Here is a 27,216-nt window from a genome sequence, read left to right on the forward strand (position 1 = left end):
CCCGATATACAGGGCCTATGGGCAAGAGCAAAAGTGCAGGATTAGTCACCCAAGGGCTATGAGCTAGCTCTTCATGATCCTCTGCTGGATTGGAACACACTTTAGGAAGCCACTGTTCAGTCTTTATACCTTTCTGACTATACGAAACACAGATGAATATGGTGGTCTTTCAAAAAGAGAAACTAGACACACAGTTTATTTCAGATGTCTATTCATTACAGGCAAAACGTTTCAGAGTCACTCCTGAAGCACTAAGGTCACCTGCTGCGGAGTTTCCATTGCAGGCTTGCTATGACCCAAGTCACCAATACTTTCTAGTTAAATCGCTTCAGGTGAACACAATGAAAGCCAATAAACAAACAAACAGGTGAACAGTTGATAGGAAATATTTCCCTATTCCTGTCACCAGTAAAAGCGGCCAGCAATCTGCTGTGTTTGCAGGGTTGAGACAAAGTACAAACTTTTTAATCCTCAATCCAGAGCTCACCTGAAAAAACTGAAGGCCAAATATTCCTCTTAGTTACACCAGTGTAAATTTAGGGAAATTTCATCTGAGTTAATGTATTGCCAGGTGGTGGATTTTGCCTCAGATCTCATTATCTGTTGGGCTTTTGGTGTGTGTATACACATATACAAAGCAGTAATTTTTGCCAGCAAGGAGAATCAAGTGGAGTTTGCTATATAAATCAGCATTTCTCAGTCAATATGTTGCAACCCCTGAAGGGGTTATAAAAACCATCTGGGGGCTTGTAAAGTGCTGAAAATTTTCTAACAATCTAAAGCAAAGAAAATGTCATTTCTTCCAGTTCTACATATAGGAGCACCATTCTCTTGGCAACCTGTCAAAACCATAAATGAAACAATAAATTCTATAGGCTTATCACTTTTACCATAATTTTTTACTTTAGCTTTATAAAACATGTATGGGAACTGTGAAGTTTCTTTTATATAGGACTTCCAATCTAAACTGCTTGAAAAATGGTGCTGTAAAATTTTTGGCCTCGAAAGGTGGTAGTTTTCATTAAGGGCCTCCGCCTTAGTCTTCTCCTAAGCTGCTTGTTAAAACTACAGCCTATTTTGTCAAGCTTAGGCTTGTTTGTGTTGGAGCCAGTTTTTCTATTTCACCATGACTTTTTGCCTGTCAGCTTCCTCTTTAAGCCTAAATCATACAGGGGAACATCAACATTTCCCTCTGTGGGAAGAGATATTTTGCTTCAAGTGGAAAAAATGGATGAGATTTCCTGTATTAGCAGCTTGGTGTACAGTTTGAAATCTGCCCTTTCTAAGGTGAGATACCATCTGTAGAACCTCTGTGCTTTTAAGTACAGCCTCACAGCACGTGCAGCTTGCCGGTGAATTTTGCCTTCATGTACGCATCTTTAATCTCTGTGCATAGGTACTTATCTATGAAATTAATTCCAGTAGCAAACAGGTATACCCACATGCACCCACCTAAAGGAATCTATGCCATATCTTGCAGTGCCTCCTGTGGCTGAGCTTCCCCAGCAGTTTAAGCCAGCCTCACTCCTGGCTGCTGTGGGCATGGCTGTTCTGTTGTTCCAGTGGCTCCAGCATTCATCAAGCCCCCTAAAAGGGTCCTTCAGAGAATAAATTCAAGAAAAAAAGCTCAGTTTTGAGTTTTTTCCTTGTCAGGATCAGATCACAGCATCACACACAAGGGAATGGCAAGCAGCAGAGGCTCTGAGACCCTCAGAGGGGCAGGGGAAACAGGAGGGGATGGTTAACTGTTTTGATCACTTTGACTGGTGCTGCCAGCACCTTGTCTCAGCCAAATTCCCCTTGCCCTGGTTGTGGCTGAGCTCCACGTGCCACCATGCTGTGCCACCTCCCTCGTCCTCCCGGCCAGATTTCGGTGTCACCCTGGCACAGGGGCTCTCCGCAGAGAGAGCCCACCTCCACGGACACAAAGCTCTCCACCTTAAACACCAGCTGGTGCCAGGAGATGGGTTGGAAGAGTCCAAACTCCTGAGGGAAGAAATGTGGTTTGTCGCATACTTGTCCTGTTTCTTCAAAGCTTGATCGTGCCATGCATGAGAAATTTTTTTGAAAACAGGTGCAGAAAGGATGACTTAAGAAGGCAGTGTTGTCCTCCGCTGGACCAACACGCTGCCTGTTCTTTGGAGTTGTCAGCAGCACCATTTTGGTATGAGCCCGGGGCTGCTGGTGGGTGTTAAGATTCACATCTTTTCCCAGAGTTACACTCTGTTGTATCACAGTCCTGCCGGTGCCGTTGCACTGGAGCAGCAGCTCACCTGCCTCAAATCCCGCCTTACACACTTTGGGAAGAGTAAAACCTCAACACTACCTGTGCGATCAAGGTCCTAGGGCACTGGCAAGCATTTCCCTATCCCCACTGCTCGAGGATTGGAGTGCAGCAGCCCTGACTGGGGGGAGCATGCAGGATGAGGTGGCCCTTCAGCCTAAATCCTCCCAATGCTGTGGCTGGGAAGGGACCGCATGGTGTTGGGGGACATGTCAGCCCTTGTCCTTGCTGGTCTTCCATCCCCTCGCTGCCCTCTGCTCTGCCAGCCATCCTGCCAGGCTGGACCTTGTCCCCGCGGGCACCACACCAGCCGCCTCTGCTTCTCGTGGCCATGGCTGGAGCCTCTCCCCGTGTGCCAGACAGTGGGGCCAGAGCTGCCGGTGGGCTCGGGAGGGCCCGCTGGGCGGCTGTGCAGGGGCACGGGCACACTGGCAGACAGGCCTGGGGCGAGGGGACTCAGCCGGCCGTTCCCAGCACACGGGCTCCGCGGTGCCACGGGCCGTGCTGCTCCCATCGGGCAGGCTCGGGGCCGGACCGGCGCTTCCCCCCACCCCGCTCCGCTCTGGAGCAGCTCTGCCCCGAGGCGGGCGGGCGGCCGCGGGGCTGGGCGGAGGGCCGGGCGGGGCGGGGCGGGCCGCGGGCCCTATAAACGCCGGGCGCCGCCGCGCTCCGGCCGAGCGGCGCGGTGCGGTGCAGCTGCTGCTGCGGTGGGACCGAGCTGCGAGCCGCCAACGGGAGGTGAGCGGGGAACGGCTGGGCTGGAGGAGGAGCGGGGGGACCGGGGCGGCGTGCGGGCTCCGCGGCGGAGGAGGGAACCAAAGTTTCCCTGTGGACACCCCGGAGGCTGCTGGCCGCAAGTGGTGGGTCCGGCCGCGTTGTCCCGGGTGCCGGTGGGCTCTGCCGTGCGCTCTGACCGGTACCGGCTCCCGCAAGTTTCTCAGCGCCGGATGCGTGGGCGCTGTGGCGTGAGTGGCTGCTTCTGCCGTGGTGAGTTTCTTCCTGTTTTTTCGGAAGCAGGGAGGTTTTGTTTCCCCCACATGAAGTGTATTTCCAGGCTGGCAGCCTTGCTCCCCTCTGCCCCCTCCCCCCCCCCAACCCGGGCGTCCCCGCCGCATCCCGGGGCGGGCTGGGTACCCCGCTCCGCTCCCCTGGGTGCCAGAGGGGCCGCACTGCCCCAGCATCGGCTCCATCCTAGGAGCCGGAAAACTGGAAGTTGCTCACTCCATTACTGACAACTGTGAAAACGAGCTTGCTTTTCTTGTATTAAAAAAAAAAAAAAATCATAGATCATTTAGTAACTGAGATTTTCTTTGCATATCGAGCGATAGAGAAACGGGAGAGAAGTATTTACAGCCATCGCAGCTTGGAGAGGAGAGCGTGTGTATATTCTGTTATTGAAACAGGATTTGGATAGTGCTGGTGATATCAAATTGTGTTGAAGCAGAGAATTGATTAGCTAAAACTCTTATCTTGGCTCCCTTTTGAATAATGTGGGAGTGTGCTTCATGTACCGAGTTCTGTGAGGTTTTGGAAATGTGAAGTGCGCCTCAGGAGAGAGTCTTTTGTCTCCTGGTTAAAATGGTGTTCAGTATCTTGCATCAATGTTGTGCAACACGGGAGGATCTTGACAAGAGAAATAAAACCTTTGGAAATAGCATTGTGCTAACAAATATGTGCTATAATGTCAGATTTCCCTTAAAACTCAGGAATATCTGCTTATGGATTAGAGGCCTCAGCATGATTTATTTCTCTTCCCCCTTTCTCATGCCTGCATATGATTCTGAAATGTGGTTTGTTTTTTGTGGTTTTAATTGCGTTCTTGGGCAACTTCCTGAAAAAGAAACCTGGTAGACCGATTATTTTTTTTCACTGGACTGAAAAATGATGACTTCCCCCTTCACTTTTTCTTGTGTGAGCATTTAGTAATTTCTTACCCCCTGCTTTCCACAGGAATTCATTAGAAACATGGTTTTGTAGGGACTATTCACAAAAATATATGTAGGTGTAAGAAGCTATACTGTCATGTAGCTTCAAAAAAGGAGATAAGCTGCAGAAATCTATGAGCAAAGTGAAAAACAGCTGCATGCCTGATGAGTGATCAGATGAGTCTTTAAAGTGTGTGAGGTGAAGACCAATGCAAATAAAAAGGCAGAATTATGAACTAGATTGATACAAATACATATATTGGGATTTTACATAGCTTGGGATTTTAGCATTTAATGAGGTGTGATTAAACCCATGAGAATAGAAGCTGTTTGGCACAGGAGTAAACTTTGAGTAATGGATGCTAGTCCACAGCTTCTTTACAATTATGGACAAGTTCTATGTCAGAAAATCTGTCAGCAAATTTTAGCAGTGCTCTTAAGATGCTGAAAAGCTGCTTACTGGGACATTACCCTTGCATCTGCTACCTAGCTACCAGGATGTTGTAAAAACACCTCTTTGCTTCAGATGGTGATATGACCATCACTATAGACAACTGTGTGTATATAGTTCCATGTACCTTATGTGGGAGGTGAGGTAAACTCATGTTAGTACAAAAAAGAAAACAACAGAAATCTGCAGTGGATTTTGTCTCAAGGTGTATAGGGAAGTGTTGAAGCTTCTGTTTGGTGTTGTCATTGACAACCAGGAGAATAGTGTGTCTTACTGACATGTGGAGACTTTTAGTGTGAGTCTCTAAATTGCACAGCCAGAATTGTGTTTCAGTCCTAAGCTTCTAGCAGCATACTGTTAGGCAGAAAAATGTCAAGCAGTGAGCCTAGTAAGTTGCAGTGAGTATTTTTAGCTTAGATTGAATTGTGTGTGTATGTATATAAATGTATAAAAATAACCACCTCACCTTATTGCTAGGAATTAAAATGGAGATGTGTATAAATTGCACGCACCTACAGTGAGGGAACTAAACAGTTCAGAGGCATCTCTGGCTGAAGATTTCTGTTGCTTTGGTGGTGGTGGGCTCAGTATGTACCTGGTTCATGCAGCTGGTGCAGCTTTTGATTCTTGCTGGGCAACTGTGGTGCTCATGCTTGAAAAAGCTGGGGCTCAGTGGAAGATTTTTCTTGGAAGCTGGAGTTAAGGTTGTCTGGACTGCCTGGATTGCTTAATCACAAGCAGGCATGAGAGAACATGCTTTTGTAATATTAATTAGGAGGAAGTTCAGCCTAATCATCAGAACACTTCCAGTTAGTTGGTCTGTTAACTGGCTTCTACTGTTCTTTAGGGTCAAAGGTTTTATACATGGGAAGACAGGGAAAAGACGGATTAATCACTAATCTCTGAAGTGTTGCTGGATGCAGTCATCTTTGCATGCCTCCAGGCATCCTCCCAGTCACCTGTGACATGACTTGCAACTCATGTTTTACAGCAAAGTACTAGCCTGTAAGTACCATGTAATTCAGTGCACCTATACTAACCATAGACATCTTTTGAATAAGCAGAGTGATATAAAGAATTGCCTCTTTTTAGCTTTGGAGAGCAGGTAGCATGGAGTAGCCAATCACCTATGAAGCTAAAGATTAACAGTGTAAATTAAGAGAACTATGAAAATATTGAAAGGGTTTTAAAAATTCAAGTAAATAGCTTCTGTGTGTGAAAATAGGAGAAAGCTGAATATGTGCAACCATGTACATGTTCAGGTGTCTCCTCTGCGATCGTTAAAATGATGGGGTGGGAGGAGAACAGAAAGAAATTAAAATCAAGGCGGTAGCATTCTACATCTGTAGCTACATAAATGTTTAGGCTGGCATGCTATGGAAAAAAAAACATCCTTTATTCTGCTTTCTCCTATCTCCTCTTTAGTACTAGAATCTGGTTTACTACTCAGCTACATGAATACTTGTGCAAGCACAGAAGAGGTCACTGCTGAAGTTGGAGCCAGTGATCATGGACAGGAAGAGGATGGAGCAATTTTAGTGGCAGTGCCAGTATGAGCCACAGTTTCTCGAGATGTTTGTCACAGCCTTGAAATACACTTAAGTGCTAAATGCTTTATTTATCCTTTAGCACCTCTTCTTGAGCAGTATCTGTGGAAACACATGAGTTTTGGCAGCTGCTGTATCTTGTCTGTGGTCTGGTGTTCACCTTTAATGGCCAGAAAGATGCTGTTGCTTATATTTCCAGGATGGAATCAGGAGGTGACTCATGCTGGGGTCTGATAAATATGCCACGAAGTGGCTTAAGTATGAAAGCATGTTCATCTTGTGGGTTGATCTCCCCACGGTGGAAATCTCAGTCTTGCTGACCATACTCAGCAACATGATGTAAACCATGTGCTTCAGGCAGCCTCCTGTTCACTTCCTAGGCTTTAGAGAAGTTCATTTTAGTATCTTGGGACCATGACAGCAATTATGGAAGGCATCAAGACTTGACTACCAGTGAGTTCTGAACTGAAGACCCCTGCTCAAGGCTGTGTGTATGTGGTGGCCTCAGCATGCAGGTAGAAACTGTTTATTTGTGAGAAATATTAGTTGTCAACAGACTGTAAGCTACACACTGGGGCCTCCACCAGCAGTACTGTGAAACTTTGGTACATCTTAGCTCCCTTAGTTCAGCTGCTGTGTAGATGATACTAACTCGTGTTCATCAACTATGTAGCTTTGACCAAGCTTTTGCTTCTTTTTAAATGCTTTTAATGTTATTTAACAACTTGAACTTTAAACACCTATTCCCGCAGAAGGGCATGTTGTGGTATTTAGTGATGGTGCTTGCTCCTTCTGAGATGGCTGTGTCATCTTGTCTGAACTGTAGGCTTTTGTTGGCTGAAGGTTATGAGTGGTTTTTGAGGTTTCTTGTTCTAATAGGAGAGGGGCAGCCTCTGTCCTTGTCTCTGACACGTTACAGGTACAAAAACAAGAGGAGAACTGGACATACCTTTGACTTTTCCCCTTCTATTATCTTCTTACTTTACATCCTAAAACAACCTAAGAAATCCTATGTAGAAGTTTGTAGGTTTATCTGTTAGTTATATGTCTCCGTCTTGTTATGTACCTTCCTCTTCCAGAAGTAGTTCATGGAGCTCTCTCAGCAATGAAGCAAGCTCGAGGCCTCCAGCTGCTCTGGCAGCTCAGCTTAGGAGGCTGCTTTCCCAGCTAATTGCCTGCTTCCTCTGCTGAGGTTCGTCATCTGCGTTACAGAAATAGCCATGGACTGTGCGGAGGCTTCTCAGCCAACGCAGCTCACAACTCTGCCTACAGACTTCCAATCCGAGCTGAATCAGATGGTTTAATATACCAGGTCATGACCTGCTCTTGCAAGATTCTTGTGCATAGTTCGTATTCAGTTGTCTCTTTTTTTCTGTGGAAATTTAGGTCTTGCCTTTCCGGAAACCTGTAGTAAAGCCAGTGAGATTAATCACAAGTGAGGTCAGATTAATGAAAAGAGTGTGTTTTCTTAGATACAGGTCTTCTAGATAGCTGTTCGTTCTCTTATTAACTGGTTAATGTTAAGTAATCTTGCAGATGACTGAGGAGGTGTCTATCTGAGTAGACAGTAAGGGTTCCCAGCCCAGTGCTTCATTCCTGCATCATTACTGGTATGATTCCTGCATCCTTATAGCATCTGATTTCTGGTGCTTCTGTGTTTAGCTGGTTCTATTTCTGAAACTAGGGAGAGGAAAAAGTTGAACGTAAGTAAATGTCTATATGCTGTAAAGAAAAATGTAAATATCACTATCCTTTTTGGGTAACATTTAAGCTGGCTCTAAAATGGTTGTGAAAATAGAAAATGAGTGTCTGTTTCTGTGACCTGAAGTATGTTTCAGTGATGCTGTCCTAGAGATAGAAAACCAATATTGTTTTCATTTTTTAATATTAATAACTTTAATCCTTGGCTACATTACCTTTCAAGAGTTACATTTGTTATCTAGTACTTCAGATAAGAACGTTTCTAAATTCACTTGCAAATAGGAAGCTGTTGATTGTAAATGTTGTACAGTATGTTTAATAAATAAGTGAAAGGCTAGTCACCTATCACTCTGCAGATCTCCAACCACAAGTGAAGTAAACGATTAGAACAGCGTTCCTGATCTCTCCAAGTGCTTTGTCAGGTGGTATTATTCCCTAGATACAAATGCTTGAATTTTCATGTCTTGGATATCAATGAGTTTGTAGAAGTTCTTATTATGAACAGAGAATACTGGAGTTGTTCCAGTTTATTTTTATGGTGAAACGGGTGTATCAAATACAACCGTGTAACCTTATAGAACTGCCAACACTTATTACCATAGCCTTACCTCTTGTAGGAGGAAGAATAAGTAAAAACTTAGCAATACTGAATTGCTTGCATTATTTTAAGTGGGGTTTCTTAAAGGTGACTTAGAAGAATGAGAACCTGTCTGTTACTTTTAGCAGTTCAGCATCTCTAACCAAAGCATGCATAGGGTTTGCTTAGATATCATGTGGCTGATATGTCCTGCCATCTCCCTTTGTTTCCCAGAGTATAAAAATAATATAGCTACATAGAAAACCCCATTTTCAGATGTTCTGTAAACCCAGACTGAACCACAGGGTGTGGAATGATTGGATGATGTAGGATAAACTAAATAAAAGGTGTAGAATCTGAAGACAAACAATTGTCTCCTACTCTGCAGCAACTTGTGTGCCTCGTCAAAGCTCTACCGAAATTTTCATTGTTGGTTTGAGGATTTGATTCTATGTCTTTAGCTTTCATTATTTTTTTACAAAGATTTTTTTTTTTTCTTTGCTTAACAGTTCTCTAGGTCTGAGTGCTACAGATATTAGTAGCTTAACCCTTCTGAAGAAGGATGTGTACTGGGAAGTTCTCAGTGTTCTCTCTGCTCCAAGCAGGGCTCTGCATGCAGTCTCAAAGTGGCCATGGAGCCATCTCCAGAGGGCTATTTCTCCTCTCAGACTGGGATGTGCAGGAGATGGAACATATGCCACTGGCCAGCAGATTAAAAATTTCCTGGGGAGGCAAGGAGCAGGTTTTGGTTTGTTCTGCAGGGGTGTAGAGCTGTGAGACTCCTGGTCTCAGGTGAGTCCTGCAACAAGTGGAAATGAATAAGGGTGCAGGGTTTCCCTTTAGTATTATTTGAGGAAGAAAAGAAGGTCAAATACTATAGCAGAATTGGGGTTTAAGGTAAAGGTGGTGGTGAGGGACCTGAGTTGGTAAAACACTAGCCATTATTAGTCCGGCACCTTGTGGAGTTAATAAATCTGTTCTTAGGCAGCCTGTTACCAAAGAGTTAATACCCTATGCCTTATTAATGAGAGCGTGCAATCCTGGAGGTTTGCCTTTGGTTCTTAATGAGCCTGTACTTGCATAGTGAGCATTGTTAATGTACAGTAAATGTGGGATCTGTGGTTCCACAGGCTTTTCTGCCACAAAAAATTAAAATGGGAGCCTGGGTTAGGAACCTACTGTTAAGTTTTAGGAAAATGCTTTAATCACCAAATATTGTTACCTCTACTGGAGTGAATCCAGAGCAAGAGGGTATAGCCTCAGTGCCATGTTGTGAAACACTACTGTGCTGCATCTTTTTGGGAAACTGGTTCTGCAGCATTAGTCATGATGGGCTGACTATCCCATGCTGTTTCTTCATTATATTAAAATCACCACATTGCATAAAGAACTTAAGATCAACAAAACCACTTATTTAATAAAGGGACACCAGTAAATTGAAAACATTGTTCTCTTTAATCTTCCTGATATTGTAAGACTTGATCATAGATCTTAGAGAAGGCCATGGAAACTCTACTTTAAATACAGGAGCAAATAAGACCTAGAAACTTTAACAAAAGTTGTTGAGCCTACCATAATGAGAGAACAGAGATACAATTTTAGAATGGCGGCAGAACTGTGAAGTCCAAGAATTGTCTCCATATGTCCCCTGCCCTGTGGTATCAGAAAACTGTGTATTTGCTTCATGAAGCAGAGCTCAAGTTGGCTTTTAAAATTATGTACAAATAAGGGAGGGAATTAAAAGCAAATTCTACAAAAATGCAGTCTATGCTCTTGAAATTCTGAAAAGTGCCTGTGTATGGTTACAACTAGGTGGTGAAACCAAAAGCTGTCTCTGGTCAGCTTTACGAAGACCAGTTTCACATCAAGCAGTGAACTACCGTGAATCACTACGAGATGGTGTAGAAGACAGATCCTGGTGAGAAAACCAGTCTGATTTATGAGCAGGAGACACTAGTCATGAGGCTTACAGACAGGTTTAAATGGAGCTTGTCCACCTGTTCTTCATGCTAAACAGAAACTCCCCAGAAGTGGTGGTCAAGACTCTTCATAAAGAAGCGCTAAACTCTAACTTTCTGCTAATGAGAACTGTGCTTGGACAAAGAGATGGTTCCTGTCTGGGTCCAGCCAGTTTCACCGGCCAGTGCTCTGCTGGGAAATTCTCCCTTGGCAGGGGAGGCTGGCTGGACACGGCTGAAAGGGAGGCATTCCAAGTGGAGATGGTCCATCTGGAAACAAATACAAATGCACTAACAGAGAGAATTGGAAATAGAGAGAGAAGGGATAAAGGTGGAGAGAGGAAAGCCTCAGAACCAGTATCATACTCTTTGCACTTGTGTGCAGTGCGGCTGCAGCACCTGAAGTCAGAGCAATATCTTAACATACAAAATGTTTCTTAAAGAAAAAAAACCTTCGAGTTTCTCTGAGTACGTGGTTATCTCATGTTGACAGTAACTTACTCCTCTTCAGAGCAATTTAAGTACCATTTAAAAGCTAGCAATCATCATTTCTTAGTAACGCTCAGCATATACTAAACGTTCCAGGTATTGAGTAATAAAAATCTGTTTTCTTGTGTTAGATATTTTTGTGTGACCTTACATCTTGATATACTGTGGCTTGTATTTTTGTATCTATGGGATGTCTGTAGGGTTTTTCCTTACTTTTTAAAAGCAGGAAGCACTGGAAAGAGTTCTTACACGAAAGGGAAGAGCCAACATTCAGGATGTACCAGAAAACCTGGAGGAGGATGAAACATTTCACAGTTCTGTTGTGTGGAAGAAGCTGCTTCTGAACTCTCCTGCATTAGGACTGCGGGTCCTGCTGCTCCAAACCTGAAAGCATGTTTAGATGTAGCAGGGGCTGAGCAGCATGGCAGGAGAGGATACAGAAGCTGAAGGCTTTGGCACAGAAGAGGCTTAGGCAGAAGGAGAGTTGTGGACACCTGTGAGGGGGAGAGGAGAAGCCTACTGAGAGGCTGGAGTGTTTTAATATGCTGCCAAGTGTGCATCATCTGAAAAACAAGACCCAGCATGTGACCTTTCCATCGCAACCAGAGTGGTCTCATTGCCTTGGAGAAACAATTGCGGTGAGCTCAGCCAGCTCCTAAATGACTGTTAACAAGTCTGGTTGAGTATTTATTCAGTCCTGCTGGAGAGTTAGTTAAATGCCCGAAGTGAAATTGCTTTCTCTGAGCTCACATGTCAGTTGAAATAAGACTTTTAAATTAGTAGCACAGATGGCACTGACAAGGAAACATCAACATCTCAAACTTGGAGAAGTCCTCAAATGTTTGTCCCAGGCCAGGTTTCTCTGGGCTCACAGGCTGCTTGGTGCTGCCACATGGGCTTAGGGTCTTTGAGTTTATGGGGTTTAATATGGTGAGACCAGCAATGCTGCAAGATTCTACTTTTAGTTTTGCTCTGTTTAGCTGCACTTGCTACTGTTTTGGTTACAGGTATTCACGGAAGTGAAGTCTGGTGTCTAAACTTCCTTATGCTTGATATTATGTCTTTAAAGAAACTGCAGAATCTATCTTGCAGCTTCAGGAATGAGTCTTGGGGGATATAGCTTATTGCTGTTTAAGTCAGGCTTCAAAACAAACACTTGGAGCTGTCTCACAGGATACCAAAATACATACAGTACTTAGTGCAGTCAGTACAGATACCTAAAAATGTATGTACAGTTCATTATTTCTTCCTCTGTTCACTTCAAACTGTTCTTCAGGCTCTCTGGGACAGCTCTTTTCTCCAACTTACACTTTAAATCTCGGTATGTTTCTAGCTCATGTTTCTGCCTCTTATCTCAAACCAAACTAACTTCTCTGTTTCCTCTGGGAAGAGTGCAGCAGCTCAGTTTGGCTCTCTGAAAACAAAGTCCTTCCTAAGCTGGTACTTTCCTGTAGGAGGATCTCCATGCTCAGCAGCTTTTTGTTCCTTGGGCTGAAGACATAACTTCTACCTGTTCCGCCAATGCCTTTCTAGACCCAGATAAGACAGTCCATGTTAATGTAACTTTGCTTTTGTACCAAGCATTCTGTAAATGAAAACTGAAAGCATCGCGTCCTCTTTGTTGACATAAATACTTCCATAATAACTTCAGCCAAAAACTTAAACTATGCGTTGTGCGTGATCTAAATAGCTGAGCCTAGTGAGAGTTGAGTACGCTGCCTAGTATGTGTGAGGGGTACTGTTTGCAATGCTGGCTAGAGGCTGAGGTCAGCTGGAGATTGGTAGCCTGAACGCATTTCATAATTTGTCATGGAACAATACAAAACCACCAGCGCAGATACGGCACACTGCGGTGTTCCTCCCCTGCCTTGTGCAGAGCTCTGTGCCTGACCGGGCTATTTGTCTAAGAATAGCAGATTGAGCTAGGCTTTGCAGTTGGATATGGGTACTGACTACTACTTCAGCATGGTGTACATGATTTGGTGTGGTGCAATTCAGTGAGGCAGGGGGAGTAAGATAGTTCATGGTACGCTTGCCATGGAGAAGGCATCCCTCGTACAGCTGAGTGCATGACATTGTCATCGGTTTTGTTCAGCAACTTTAGTGTTAGGGTTAAGAACTGGGTTTGTGTAACAAATTTAAGCTTTGGTTTTTGTCATAATCTAGATGCATTTATTTGTATCATTGTCAGTATTTCTGTTGTCTGTTTAGAAGTTTAAGTTGTGGGATATTGTCCTTCCTGTAAGTTCTCAGTCTAAGAAGTGGGCAACTTACCTTGAAGAGGGTTTTTTTTTAACTTCTTTTTTTTAGTCCAGCATCTTTCAAAAGCCCACAGTTACGTAAATGAATTTGCCTATACACTTTCATTCTTCTCTTTGTGAAAATATAAAGGTCATAGGCAAAAAATGCCTAGCTTGTATTTTTATTTGGCTCACTGAAGCATTACATTCAAATTTAACTATCACTAAGTTTTTAGCTTCAACGTTATGAAAGCTTGTTGAAAGCTTTTTGGTATTCTGTATAGCAGGTCAACTGTTTTCCATCCTACACATCCTACATACTTTTGGATTATTTTCTCCTTACACTGTGCTTAAGCTATTTCTTTCAGGATATGCAAATGCAGTTCTTGTCACTGAACTGCGTAGAAGTTGAATATACTGAAATCCACACCAGAAACATTAATAACACAAATGCCACTTCTGCTTGACAAGGACATTAGCTCCCGAGTTACCTGGTTGAGCTATGCAATGTGCATGGCAGAGCAAGAAGTGATTGCTCTGTAACTAACGCTGCAAAGCAGTTCTACTCTTTTTCCCATGCTCAGAGCACTGCACAACTTTGTTTCGCTTACTCAGCAGGTGTCTGTTGGAGATTGTGCTTTGAAATGGAGACCAAACTGCATTAATGGTGTAGCAGGAGGGAGAGGCTGGGCAAGCAGGGAGGCTTTAGGGAAACCAGGTGAAGGAGGCAATGATTTTTCCCTGAAACAACAACAACAAAAGGCAAAAATCCTGCAGCAGTGACCTTGGGACCAGAGTTGGGTTGCTTTGACAAGGCTTCACACATGTGTCCTGCGGAAAATGTAAGGCTGTTGGTAGCTGTCACCTCAAGTCTGTCAGGGGCTGTCACTAGTGAAGTCGAGAACTTGGCACCTACAATATATTCTGGTAAAAGCAAAGAAGAGAGAAATGTCTGATTTCAGTTAGATTTGGACAGATGAAGTACATAAATGGCAACGAAACATTGTTTTATTTGGTTTCGTATAAGTGTCACTCCTGTCTTGGCCCTTGTAATGTACTTCTGGCAATGTGATGTGTCAAGGGGTAGATACACTCAAACCAGTCCAGTCTCTTCTGGTTTGTCAGCTGTATCAGGTGGAGCTGCTTCAATCAAAAGCGTGGGCTTCAGATTACAGCTCAAATTGTGTGCTCTAATTGCATTGTCTGTCACTGTCCCTGGTCTCCATCACTACATGGGACAGGCTGTATTGCACCAATATTAACTGCTTGCTTGTAAGTACATCTACTAAGAATCTCTAATATTTCTGGGGTTTGTAGCCTTTTTTTTGCCAAGGTTCTAGGTGACGGTGGAAGTCTGATTAATATTGGGATTAAGAATTTTTGTTTCAACTGCCACTTGGGTCTTTTGGTAGGGAGAAGAGATGGTTACCAAACCACCAAAGAAAACCTGGAAAACCAAAATGTGGCTTCTCTTGGAGTGGCAAGCCACACACTTGCCTCCTGCAAGGCTGCATTGCCATGGGTGTAGAGCTGCTGCCTTGGAGAGAGGGAAGCCCTCCACAGAACAACAAACCTGGAAATTCCAGGTGGTTTGTTTGTACTAGAATTGAAGAACTCTTAAGAATATTCCTTAACATTAAAAAAAAAAAAAAAGTACAAGTTCATTTTCCCTGTCAGGCTACTGGTCTACCCCATAACTGCCCCCTGCTGAAGCCGGTGGTGTGGGACCCAGGGTATGTCTAGAAGTGTCACAGAACCTGCTTCAGGGGGGTTGGGCCGTGTTTAGGTTTTGCTCCTGCAGGTCCCAGCTGCAGCCACCAAATGCAGTCTAGTTTTTCGAGTAAGCCTGAGCTGATACCAGTTGATGGCTGGTATGGAGCCCTTTGGAAGGAATTGTACCTCAGTGACTCCAAAAACTGCTTGGGTGGTTAATAGCTTGATGGGAAAGATTTAATTAGTGGGCAGGCTGTTAACCTGCTTTGTAAAACAGCACTTTCACTTTTTCTTGCGTAACTTAAATCAGTCTAACAGGTTTCTCTGGTCACGGCTGTATTAACAGTTGGGTTGGGGGAGAAAGATGTCTCAACTCCTGTGTTATTTCAGGTTCAGCATTTGGTCTATTCTGTGCTGCAACAGCAAACTTTGATAAAGCCAATTCTGTCCCCTGAAATGGTGTAGATGAAAGCGGAAATGCCATCTTCATTATTTGCAAGTGGTTTAGCACAGTTAAAGTACACGCTATTAAAAGACGATTAAATGGATTTGTGCAAACACCAGCTGGTTTTCTGATAATGGAGAGCTCCGCATGGTTTGGGCTTGCAGTGTAGGTGGGCTGTGCAGCGGCAGAGCTCTGGGTGCTGGGACCCTTCCCGGTGAGCATGGGGTGGCTGCCAGTGGTGCCTCAGCCCAGGTGTTCTCCTGCCTGGATGCTGCTGGAGCCAGAGCAAGTGTGCAGTGCTGAGCAGAGGGCTGGAGGGGAGGAGAGACCTATTTTGAGTGGTATGCAAATGACATTTTAATCAGTTGTATGCCTTCTGCAGCCTGATTAGCCTTTGGGGAACTAGGGAACTTTTTGACTCCTCAGCATGTTTGAAAGACTTAACACCTAAGTGTGCTCTTTGGAGCACCAGTATCAGCTCAGTGGGGGAACAGGCTTGCTTGGTGATCTGAAAGTGGAAGTGAGGGCTCCTGAACTGCACAGCTGAAATGTCTTAAAATAAAAATGTTGTGATTGAACTTCTCAAAGGTGAGCAGGGAACCTCATTTCATGATATAGAAGATTATTGCATGACTATTCCTGCTTACCCTAACAAAAAAAGGGTTGAATACACTTCATGAGGAGGAAGTACAGCCTTGTAATTACAGTATCCAGTGTTTAAGATTTGGGCTTGGTTCTCTAATCAGTTGCTGAGAGGTCCTGAACAAACTGTTGCTGCTGCTTGTACCTCAGCTCCTGGGAGTTCAAAGGTGTAAGGATACTGAATGCTGTTGAGTGTTAGGTCTGCAGGTAAAGATGGGCCTGTTTTGAATGAACTTATTTCTGTACTCATTAGTTGCTAAATTTTCTAAAATGGACAAGTACAGGCTGAAATTCAAACTTAACCTTGCATTTTAAAGTCTAAAAGTCATCTTTTATATTGCCATCATGGAAAATGCCAGTTATGCAGCTAACTCTTATTCTAGGCAGGTGTAAATTCTCATAACAGAAGGTTTGTTTGCATATGTATACATGCTTCTGTTCACTGCAGAAAATGATCTATAAAATGTACTGTGCATCACATCTTAGTGGGCGAGGACCATATTGCAAAGCTTCTTAGCACTAATTTATCCTAAAGGGCAGTTTAAATAGGATGCCAAGACTCCGCTTAACTGAAACATGAAACTAACTGAATTTGTGTATCGTTAGGGCATAGTCTCCCAACTTGGTCCTGTTATGTAGTCACTGATATATAGCTATTTTGTAGTTATCTCTGCTTCTGGAAACATTTAGACCTAAAATACTGGTAGCAGTAAAATGCAGGTGTGAGTCCCATGCCAGAGCTCTGTGAATCACGTGCGGAGCACGTGCAAGACTTGCCTCCTCTGTAGGTAAATAAGAATTTAAGTTGAAAATAACAATGCTGTAATTGTGAAAGCTGACTTAACTTTCCCCTCTTGTCCTCTTACAGGTATCTCCAACTAGAAATCATGAACTGGCACTTCTCACTTCTCTTTGTTCTTGGGACGTTAACATCTGTATGTTCCCAGTTCAGTTTTTATCCTCTGGAGGAACTTAGCTCTGATGTTGGAATCCAGGTCTTCAATCAGATAGTGAAAGCTAAGCCTCAGGACAATGTTGTTGTTTCTCCTCATGGGATTGCATCAGTCCTGGGGGTGTTGCAGTTGGGTGCTGATGGCAAGACAAAGAAGCAGCTGACAACTATGATGAGATACAGCGTAAATGGTCAGTGATTCCTAAGGTGTTTTTGGGTGTGATTTATGTCAGAATCTTCATGCTGTTTTGAGATGGCTTTCAAAGTGTGGTAGATTGCATCATACACCAATTAACTCTGTTTACCCAAGCACAAAATGGACACGTTTGAAATTAATTGGCCATTTGAGTATGGACATGTTCATATACTTGAACTGGCTTATAAGCACCTTTGTTAATGACTTCAGGGCCCTGGCTAGAACTGGCTTCATCCTTGCAAAACTGATTTTCCAGAGCAGTGTGGATGGTGGTCCAGTGCCAGCACTGTGGAGGAAGGCTGCAGTACCCCATTTCAGGCTGCACTGAACAACCCTTAATGCGTCACTCCTTAGATAACAGGGCAAGAAAATATTTAATTCTTATCACCATGTTGAAAGCAATGCAAACTCTAACCATGCAGTTGATACTTTCACTTTGATGCTCTTCAGATTTGTTCATTTGTGTTTCTGCTGTCAGGGTCCCTGAAGCTGTAGTTCTTGTAGTGCCCTCTTCTTGAAACAGCTGTTCCTGTGTGTCTCTGTGCCTGACACTGCATGAATTTGTGTTTGTTTTCCTCTGCCAATGTCAGCCCTTTGAGAGGGTGTAGGCTGAAAGTTCTTGCTGCTTTACTTTGCATGCTGAGTATTTTCATGTTTGCCAGCAAGGCTTAACATCTTAGTGCCAGCATTCTACCTTCCTTCCAGGAACAGGAAACTCTCCAAGAGCTAAGTACCCATTTAAGTCTTGAACAGTATTGTCATATAATGTGTTGCCTGTCTTCATTTGCTTTGCTGTTTTGGTTCTGGGTTTAACGTACAGCAAAATGATTTGTCAGCTTAAGATCTAAATGTTGTAGATGGAAATCTCTTCATGGGATAGTCAACTTTAGGAACACCTGAATGCTCAAAATATAAGTACTTGCAAAAATGTTGAAGCATTATATCAGCTGTTTTTATTTGGCCAGCAGGCTTTCTAATCCTAACTGTGAGACACAGAGGTTCTCAAACTCCTTAGAAGGTGGCCAGTACCATATTACAGGGACTTGTTATGGGATGCTACCTATCTCTTTGCACATATCTCCTCTGCTCTTGTTCATGATTGCCTTACAGTCCTTTGGCAACTACAGCAACTGCTTCTCTGGAAAGGTAATAGTTGGAAAGTATTTAATTTATCTTTAGCTGTCTTTTAATGCAATTTAGCAGCGGGAAGCAAAGAGGAGAGCCAGCATGATGAGACCAGCCAGCTCTCCCCGGACCACCAGCAAGTGCTCCATGGACCACCAGTGGTCCACAGAATACAGTTTGAGAACCTCTGTTATGGTATGTTCTCCAAAAGAATTTGCCCATAATATTGGAGAGTAAACATGTAGAAATTCGTACAAAAGGTACTGCCAAAGCATTCATGATACGTGAAACAGCAAAGCCATCTGAGGCTTTTTCTTATGTGCAGCTAAGAGAATAACTCTGAACTAATTTATTCCCTTCATATCTCTCATCTCAAGTTTGTCTGCATAAGGAAGCAGTTTGGAAATGTTTCTGCCTAAATTGTGTTGGAAAACAGGGGTAACCGACTAATCACTGCTGTAAAAACAGCCACCTAAGGATCCTGTTCACTCTGATGGTTAAATAGGAGGTTGCTTGGCTGCCAATAACTTCCTTGTGTAGACAAGCACTCACTCATGAGCCATAACAACGGGAGGAACTGGGTATGGTGAACATAGCAGTTCTTCTGTGCTGCCATATGCCTTCTCTCATACACAGCAAGGGAGCTAGCGAGTACTCAATATGAACTGCTTTCCGGTCCTAGGGATTTTGACTGTAAGCACTGGAACCTACTGCTTTCCGTTTTCTTTTTTTTTTTTTTATTAAGTCAAGTTCATGTGTTAAGGGATTGACACCTGCTTGTAGTTGATTTAGGCCAGGACCTAGTCCTTAAGAAAATTAAGACTTGACTTGAACCTTACTATGAAATCTTGACAGTATCCTTTCTCCTCAGTAAACATAAATGAAGGATGGTGAGAAAACTACCTTTGCTTCGTACTCTGAGGTTCAAGACCACCTGCATAATCCTGCAGACCTGTTGACTCTTGAGCAGACTGAGCCCTTGACTTTCTTTGTCACTGTCACAGAACTGATATGAAATACATTTTGGAACAGTCTGTTCTGTGGAGAAGTGTGGTTAGTAGCACCACACTAAGGCTTGGATGTCAGTGTTATCCCCAGCCCTGTCTGTAGCATTCTGAGCAGACAGCTTGAGGGACAGCAGGCATCACAGTGAATGTCAGGTTTTTGTTGGGAAACAGTAGCATTCTTCAGATGAGAGATCAGAAAATGGTTATTTGGGAAGGCCTCTCAGAATGCCTGCTTTGATCTCTTTTTCTAGTCCAGCATTTAACATCTGACCTTTCATGTCATTAATAGTTGCATATAAAGTAACTGTTTGTTCATCATCTTATTCTAAATTTAAACTTGCTGTTCTTTCCGACTAGGAGTTGGTAAAGCGTTAAAGAAGATAAACAGGCTCATAGTCTCAAAAAAGAATAAAGACATTGTTACAATTGCTAATGCAGTGTTTGCAAAGAATGGCTTTAAAATGGAAGTGCCTTTTGTTACAAGGAACAAAGAGGTGTTTCAGTGCAGTGTCAAGAGTGTGGACTTCGAGGACCCAAATGCCGCATGTGATTCCATCAACCAGTGGGTGAAAAATGAAACGAGGGGTGAGTATTTGTGAGTGCTTTTTGTGCATGGCAGGGTCATTTCTGAAACCTCTCGGATTCAGATGGAAATACTGGGGAAAGGTGGGGAGGTAGAAAAATCTGCCTTGCAGCTGAAAATTGCCTTTAAGCTGGCGTTGAGGGATGTGTATGGTGTGTGTCCATCTGCCCATGGGTTCAGGGAGCTTCTGCTGTTCTTTGCCCTCATACAACTGTTGAGAAATCCAAGCAGAGTTCTCTTGGAGCTATGCTTTCCCAAACATAAAAGATGCTTTCAAGCAGCTTAGATGCTTGAGTCAGTGAATCACACTTGTGGAAAGCTGTAGAGCAGTTCAGCGTTTGCTCTTATTGCCCTAAGCTCTTGGAAGATATGGCCATGTTCTTAGGAGTCATGTTTAGTGGAGGATTTTTAATTAATCCTGACTTGCCAGAACTCTTCATGGTTCAGCCCTCTTGGTATCTAGTTGTCAAGCTTACATATGCTAAAACAAGAGATGGTGTTTTGCAACATATTCACAGTCTAGGTGAACTACTTGTTTGGTATCTCTTGGAGTTAAAACCAGTGCCTCCTGGATGTGAGGAGTGTGTTAATGGTGTTGGATGTGGTATTTGTGAGAAGGAGCTGTCGAATTCTTTCTCTAACACATCACCAGTTTTGCATAGCAGTGTTGCAAGCAATGTGTGAATGGGGAAGTGTTTCAGCTGAAACTATCAGCACTGTAACATGGTCTTAGACCTGCTCACATCCTGGAAATATCATTTCATTGATTAGCGAGATGTTTGCTTTCTAATTATCCCAAAGGCTTATTTTTGACAAAGAACACCATTTGCTTTATGAACCTCAAATGTATTGCCCCATGAGTTGGCACACTCACAGATCAAGAGGCCTAAAGTAATATGTGCTTCAGTTTCTTGGTGAAGAGTTGGCCACCATTGACAGCAAATGCTCAGACTTTCTTTATTTCTTCTAGGAATGATTGATCAGGTTGTAGCTCCAGATGATATTGATGGCAGTTTGACCAGACTGGTTCTAGTAAATGCTGTGTATTTCAAGGGCTTATGGAAATCAAGATTTCGACCCGAAAATACGAAGAAACGTCCATTTTATGGAGCTGATGGGAAGATCTACCAAGTTCCTATGCTGTCCCAATTATCTATCTTCCGCTGTGGTAAGCTCAGTAACTCCCACTACTACCAGTAATGGTTGTAAAATTAGCTCTTTTCCTTCCAACTGAAACAACAATTTGCTGTACATGTGATCTTTAATGGTACTGCTTACTGTAGATGGTGTAGGAGGCTTTGTGTTACAGAAGGATCTTATACTACTGAGGTATGGATGAGCTGCTTGTTCAGGGTATTTAACGATTGCCTAAGGTTGAATACTCTGTCAAAGAACTTCCTTATCCTGTTGTCTTTAAAAAGGAAAATCTGTAGGACCCAGACTGAGAACTTTGCATGATACTTAAGCTTTGTAGTGATAAGAAATCCTTATTTTTTAAGGGATGAGAATAAAGGAAAACTACCAATGGAAACAGAACCCTGAGGTTTATGTGGTGATGAGCTGTGTATGAAAGACAGATTGGAGTAGAATCAATCTCTATTTTACTGTGTAATAAAGAAGTGAGATTTGCGCAGTCCCCAGTCTTGTGGGAGCCAGAGGAGCACAGGGTCAGTGTGTCGCTGTATCTCTCAAGGTGTGAAGCTGCTCTTCAAATGCAAATTGAGTCACAAAGAAGTTCAGCAGGTTCAGCCAGATTCCCATCAGGCTCTCAGAGCTGACACAGGCAGCTCCATGTGACTGGCAATGTACTTCAGAGCCTCAGTGTTGCAGCCCTGTGGGGATTCCATTGGCCAAAGTAAGATTGAAGCGCTGATAAAAGAACCTTTTGTTGCGTCCTCCCCAGAAGAGAGCAGTGCTGTCTGGAACACACTTCCATGTGTGCTAAATACAGTCTGAGAAACAGGCCTGAGAATCCAGCTTGCTGTAAATCAAATAAAAATCAAGACTCACTGTGCTTTTAAATGCCTAATTTTACTGTCATAGTGCTCAACTAATATTAGTAGATTCATGTTAAACAGCTGTAACTTTCTCTCCTAAATGCACATATTAGAGCAGATGTAATGTAATTATTTTGAGATAACTGCTGAAAGTGTGAGTGGGCGAGGTGGGCAAGCCTACTGCAGTATATACTGCTTATCTGTGGAGTTTGAAAGAAGTTCATAACTTAAGATGGGCTTTATCAATACTCTTTTAAAGGCTTTTAACTTTTGATTTGGATACTGGTTAAACTCCATTATGCTGACCTATGTTTAAGCTAGAAAAGCTATTAAGGCTAGAAAGGAACAAGAGAAATATTGCCAAGTTGAGGCTGGTTTTAGGTTGGGTGTCTCTGGTATCCTAACACAGGTTTCTTTCTTATTTATGCTTACAGAAGGGTTTTTAAAAGTTTAAATTTCTTAAGCATCTTAAATTCCATCAGTTGACTGTGAAGATGAACTCCTCTCCTGTTTGATATCACAGTATCACAGTATGTTTGGGATTGGAAGGGACCTCAAATAGTGGTGAACTGTCAGACAGTTTACTTCTTGTTACTGCTCTGTAGTCAACTGATGCAACCAGTATTTTGATCTGCAGGTCCTAGTCTGAAACTACTGTCTTAGTAAGAGGAAATAACTGCCAAGCTTGGCACAATTTGTGCAAAATAAGTGCAATACTACCAGTTTTCAAGCAATACAAGCTCAGTCAAGGCAGGTTGCATGGCCCTGGCAACGAGAGTACATTTCTAATGAAGATGTTGACTTTCAGCTTGGGCTGACAAGTGTGGACTTACATAAAGAAAGGGGAAAGATAATAAGACCGCACTGCTATCCAAAAGCCTTCCCAGAAACCCTGTCTGTAGTTAAACTGACAAGTTTTCACTTGAAACTCCTGTAAAAATCATTTGCTTCCCTATCACGTGCCAGAAATCCCACAGTAACCAAAGGGAACTTGGAGGAGAGGGTTGCTCAAAGACAGCGTTCCTGGCACTCGCTGTAACTCTCGGAGCGCTGCTATCTCGCTCCTTCTCATCTAGTTGGCCTCCTGCGCTGCCTCGAAGTGGCTGCTCTCCACTGCCTCGAAGGACTTAAGACTGATTCTTAATGAGATCCTTATTAAGCAAGAAAATCAAGTAAATGCAACAGACTACTTCAAACAAGAGCTCCTCCAATAACTCTTGGCGGAAAAAGAGCTTGTCTACAAGATCTCTTCAGTTTGGAAAGATAGTCTGCTGCTTTTCCTTGCTGCTTGTTTTTCCTTGCTCAGTCAGTTCTGGTACAGCTGAGATCTGAAGCAGAGATCCTGCTGATTCGCAGACCTGGTGATTTTCAACAGAGCCGGTTTACCACTCTGGGCTGATGAGGTTTGGAAAGAAGTATGCGTATCAAATCTGAATGAGTGTTTGCTCTGTGGTATCATTCTGTCTGGTTTTCTTTGTCAAACTAGTATCTGTACAGACCCCATGCCACTTTTGAAGGTTGCCTAGCAGGAAGCCTGGCAGTCTGTGACTCTTCAGAGTCACTTTTAAGATGGGGGCAAAGCTTTCCTGACAGACTCTGACAAGCAGTAGGTGTCTGAAGGTAAAACAGAGACTTAAGGCTGTAAGAATTATGGCTCATTAACTTTGCTTATTTTTTAGGCACTACAAGTACTCCAAATGAGCTGTGGTATAATATTATTGAATTGCCGTACCATGGTGAAATGATAAGCATGTTGATTGCTCTGCCTACGGAAAACAAAACGCCACTCTCTGCTATCATTCCTCACATCAGCACAAAAACAATAGGAAGCTGGATGACAACCATGGTAGCAAAAAGAGTGCAGGTTATTTTACCTAAGTAAGTACTACTAATAATCCATTTTTCTGTCAGGGAATGTTTTGGGAGTTATATATGTATTTCTTCTCCAGTACAGGAGGAACAGAGCATTTAAGGCAACTTCCCTGCATAATACTGATGCCTTCTTTTTTTCATTTGTTCCAACTAGATTTACAGCAGTAGCAGAAACAGACTTAAAGGACCCTCTGAAAGCCCTTGGCATTACAGATATGTTTGACCAGTCAAAGGCAAACTTTGCAAAAATAACAAGTAAGTTATTTTTATGGAAACCATGGTGGTCTTTATTAATAGTTTTGGCACTGAATAAAGCACTGTTTTACTGATACAGTTGTCTGTTTTGTCTTGGATAGGTGTTACCATGACATTGGAGCAAAGTTCTATTTTGTAGCCAGCCAAGCATGGCTGTTTGCTTCTATTGAATGCTGCAGTGGCTTTTTTCCACTTGTCTTGCATTACAGCAGTAAATCATGTTAGTCTGCATCTTAAGATTTGATATTACAACTGGAGGGTCTCAAGTGTTGTCTAAAATCTATGGAAGGACTTCTAAGAATACCATACCTTAGCCTGCATCAAATACTGCAACTGCAGTATTTAACTTTTCCCTGAAGTATGTCTTCAATGACTTAAATTTTCTTGAGCTGTAGGAATGCTCAAGGACTAAATTCCCAGTTAAGGGACTGGACCAAACCAGAGCTGTAAATATTAGTATATGAAAGCGGGGTGTAGACGTTTTTGAACTTATGGCTCTAAAATGTCATCTTATTTCTGTTCTCTGATTCCATTAAACTCCTGATTAGCTTCTACAGAGTGGTCTAACAGAAAGGCCTGCATTGTGCTGGCTTAATTTGAAAATAAATTCATATTTTGCACTGAAAGTAAAGTGTCTTGCTAAGTGCCTTTTTTTTTTCCCCTGTTGAGATAAATGGGAGTGTAACAAATTCAGATAGCTTTTTTTTTTCCCCCAGTCATTTGTTTATTTAAAATTAAAAATATAAGTTAGCCCTTCTAACATAAACCATCAAATAAGAAAGCCTAGTAAATGGGGAGGAGGGAGGAGTAAGGGGTTTTTTTTGTAATTTTTTTTTGTAATTACAAACTTAGTGACTGTATTCAAAGTTATTACCAATAATGTTCTTCACTGTAACTTTATGATTTCAGCAGGATTGTAGCAGCTTTTATTTTTACCCATGCTAGTGTAGCTGCCAGAAACAAGGTGCTTCAGGGCTCTTGCAGTTGGTTTTACTGAAAACACTGTTCTCCTTGGGTTTTTCAGGAACAGAAGGTCTTCATGTATCTCATGTTCTGCAAAAGACAAAAATTGAAGTTAGTGAAGATGGAACCAAAGCTTCTGCAGCAACAAGTAAGCAAGTGTACTGATAACTATCAGACTTGGGAAAATTACGTTACAGGGCTGTACCACTAAGCAGTGATAGAGCCCACTTTGAGACAAGTACAGGAATGTGCCCTGGCTTCAGATCAGATCAGTTGATGGATTTTATGTAATTTCTCAGGAAAATCCCAATTTGCCAATATTCATCAGAGCATTGGTACACTCTAAGAAATATAAACAGGCTTACTTGTAGAGACATGTCTTCTAATAGCTAACACTTTGGCCACCAGCACAATATTGCTGGCTACCCAGATGGCAAAGAGGACTTAAGGTGCTACATCCTTTGTGTGATAACCCAAGACTTCCTTCCAGTTTTCTGTGGGTCTTGTGTTTTGTCTTTTTAATATGGTTCCTACAAGAATAACGTGTGACCTCTGCGGCTTTAAACATCCAAATTGTTAAGTTTTAGGTATTTCTCTCTACCTGTGCAAGCTTCTAGTATACGCTAGGAAGCTTCACTGTGATAGAGTATATAATGTGTTGTGGTACTTGCTTTGTCTAACCTGAAACCTTATCTTTCTTGCAAGCTGCAATTTTAATAGCCAGGTCATCCCCTCCCTGGTTCATAGTAGACAGGCCATTTGTATTTTTCATCCGGCACAATCCTACAGGTAAGCAACATTTATATGTACTTTTTTGCTTAAAAGTTGAATATTAGCTGTGCAGTAGAAACAAAAGAAGTCTGGAACCACTGAGTAACTGTCGCTCTAAAAAAAATCCTGCAAATATATTTTATGCCTTTATATTAGATTATCTTATTTGGAGTACAACTCAAAACAGGAAAAAAATATAAATATTGGCTGCCAAGTTAACAGAAACCAGCATGACAGGTTCATGGGTACAAAAGGACAGCCTTTAATACTCATAGTTCCCCTGAGTGGAGAGCAAATAACTCTATTAGGGACAGTGAATTGGTGAATAGGACCCATCTTTCTGATGGGCAATGAACGAGTGCTAGGGCAAAGGCTAGAATAGGGGCTTTGAGGATCCAGAGTGTTGCCCCAGCCTGCCATGAACAGAAGTGAGTGTTCCAACATAGCAATCATGGTTTCTTGGCAGCATGGGTTGGCTCTGCTAGAACAGAGCTGCGCCAGTGACTGTGAATAACTCTCTACTCCTTGCAGTGACATGCGTATGATGGATATGCTAGTTAGTAGGGAACAAGATGCAGCTGCCAGCAGCAGGGCAGAGTCTGCCTCTGGCAGCAGTCCCCATCCCAAGGCTCCACAGAGCATCAACAGAACTGTGTGTCTCTAGAAACACGAGCTGGCCACCAATCCAAACATAGGCTTCTCTGGGCTCACAGACTTGAGGGAGGCTAGACAAGCCTGTGACGAGGTGGCTTGGTTGTGCTCTCTGAACTTTGTGCTTTCATGGAAAAGTTTAACTGTTTTTACAGACTGTGGTAATCCTTGTTTTCATTTCATCCCTCAGGTACAATCTTGTTTATGGGACAAATAAACAAACCTTGAATGTGGAAAATACTTTCTTCAAGAAGTACACAGACTCATGTGACACATCCCTGTCCTGTTAAATATTTTGTACACTACTCTTTGACTTCACTCAAGCTAGTTTTAACCACTGACTAGGTTTTGAAACGGGAGTTGACATAGTTCTGGCTTTGTTGGGGAAAAATACAGATTGAAAACTACAGTATTTCTTCAAAATGTCTAAAAGATTCTCTAAACTACTGAATGGTTACCTATGCTAACAAACTTTTGAGCTTTTTCTGTATCTACTAAGAGTTTTATGTATGGCTTTTGTGAGAGGATTTTAACAAGGAATGATAAACGTTTCTATTAATGTTGGTTTCTTCTTGTGTATGGAAAAGATCTAATTTTGTAGATACCGCCTATCAAGATTACTTCTGGTTCTTGAGTATCTTGGTACCTGGATATTCTTGGCAGAAATAGATGAAAAGTTTAGCAATTTTTATTTTATATAGTGCATGTATCACTGAGAGTTTTAAAACTAATGTGGTGTTAGATACACATCGCATTGTCCTGTCTTATTGTAATGTAAACTTGTCATTGCTAGTATACACTTTCTATTGGATTTAAATTTTATATTTGTTTTTGTACAAAGGAAAAAAATAAAACTGCATTATGAACAGTCA

At 42.6% G+C, this 27,216-nt stretch overlaps 1 protein-coding gene across 3 annotated transcripts; it reads left to right on the forward strand.

Moving 5' to 3' along the window:
• The first annotated feature begins 2,911 nt into the window (after nt 1-2,911).
• SERPINE2 (serpin family E member 2) lies at nt 2,912-27,216 on the forward strand. Of its 3 annotated transcripts, XM_082056089.1 has the most exons (11): nt 2,951-3,022; nt 5,508-5,665; nt 16,841-17,115; nt 18,321-18,440; nt 19,610-19,837; nt 20,806-21,003; nt 23,512-23,710; nt 23,859-23,959; nt 24,984-25,070; nt 25,628-25,711; nt 26,535-27,216. In XM_082056089.1, exons 3-11 carry the CDS (start codon nt 16,860-16,862, stop codon nt 26,570-26,572), a joined length of 1,311 nt encoding a protein of 436 aa, XP_081912215.1. In that variant the 5' UTR covers nt 2,951-3,022; nt 5,508-5,665; nt 16,841-16,859; the 3' UTR covers nt 26,573-27,216. The 3 variants fall into 3 exon arrangements, with proteins under 3 accessions (XP_081912214.1, XP_081912216.1, XP_081912215.1); XM_082056088.1 differs by lacking the exon at nt 5,508-5,665 and having other exon boundaries at nt 2,912-3,022; XM_082056090.1 differs by lacking the exons at nt 5,508-5,665; nt 18,321-18,440 and having other exon boundaries at nt 2,912-3,022.

This window comes from Streptopelia decaocto (assembly GCF_964273445.1).
Source record: "Streptopelia decaocto genome assembly, chromosome: 6".
Lineage (NCBI taxonomy): Eukaryota > Metazoa > Chordata > Aves > Columbiformes > Columbidae > Streptopelia > Streptopelia decaocto.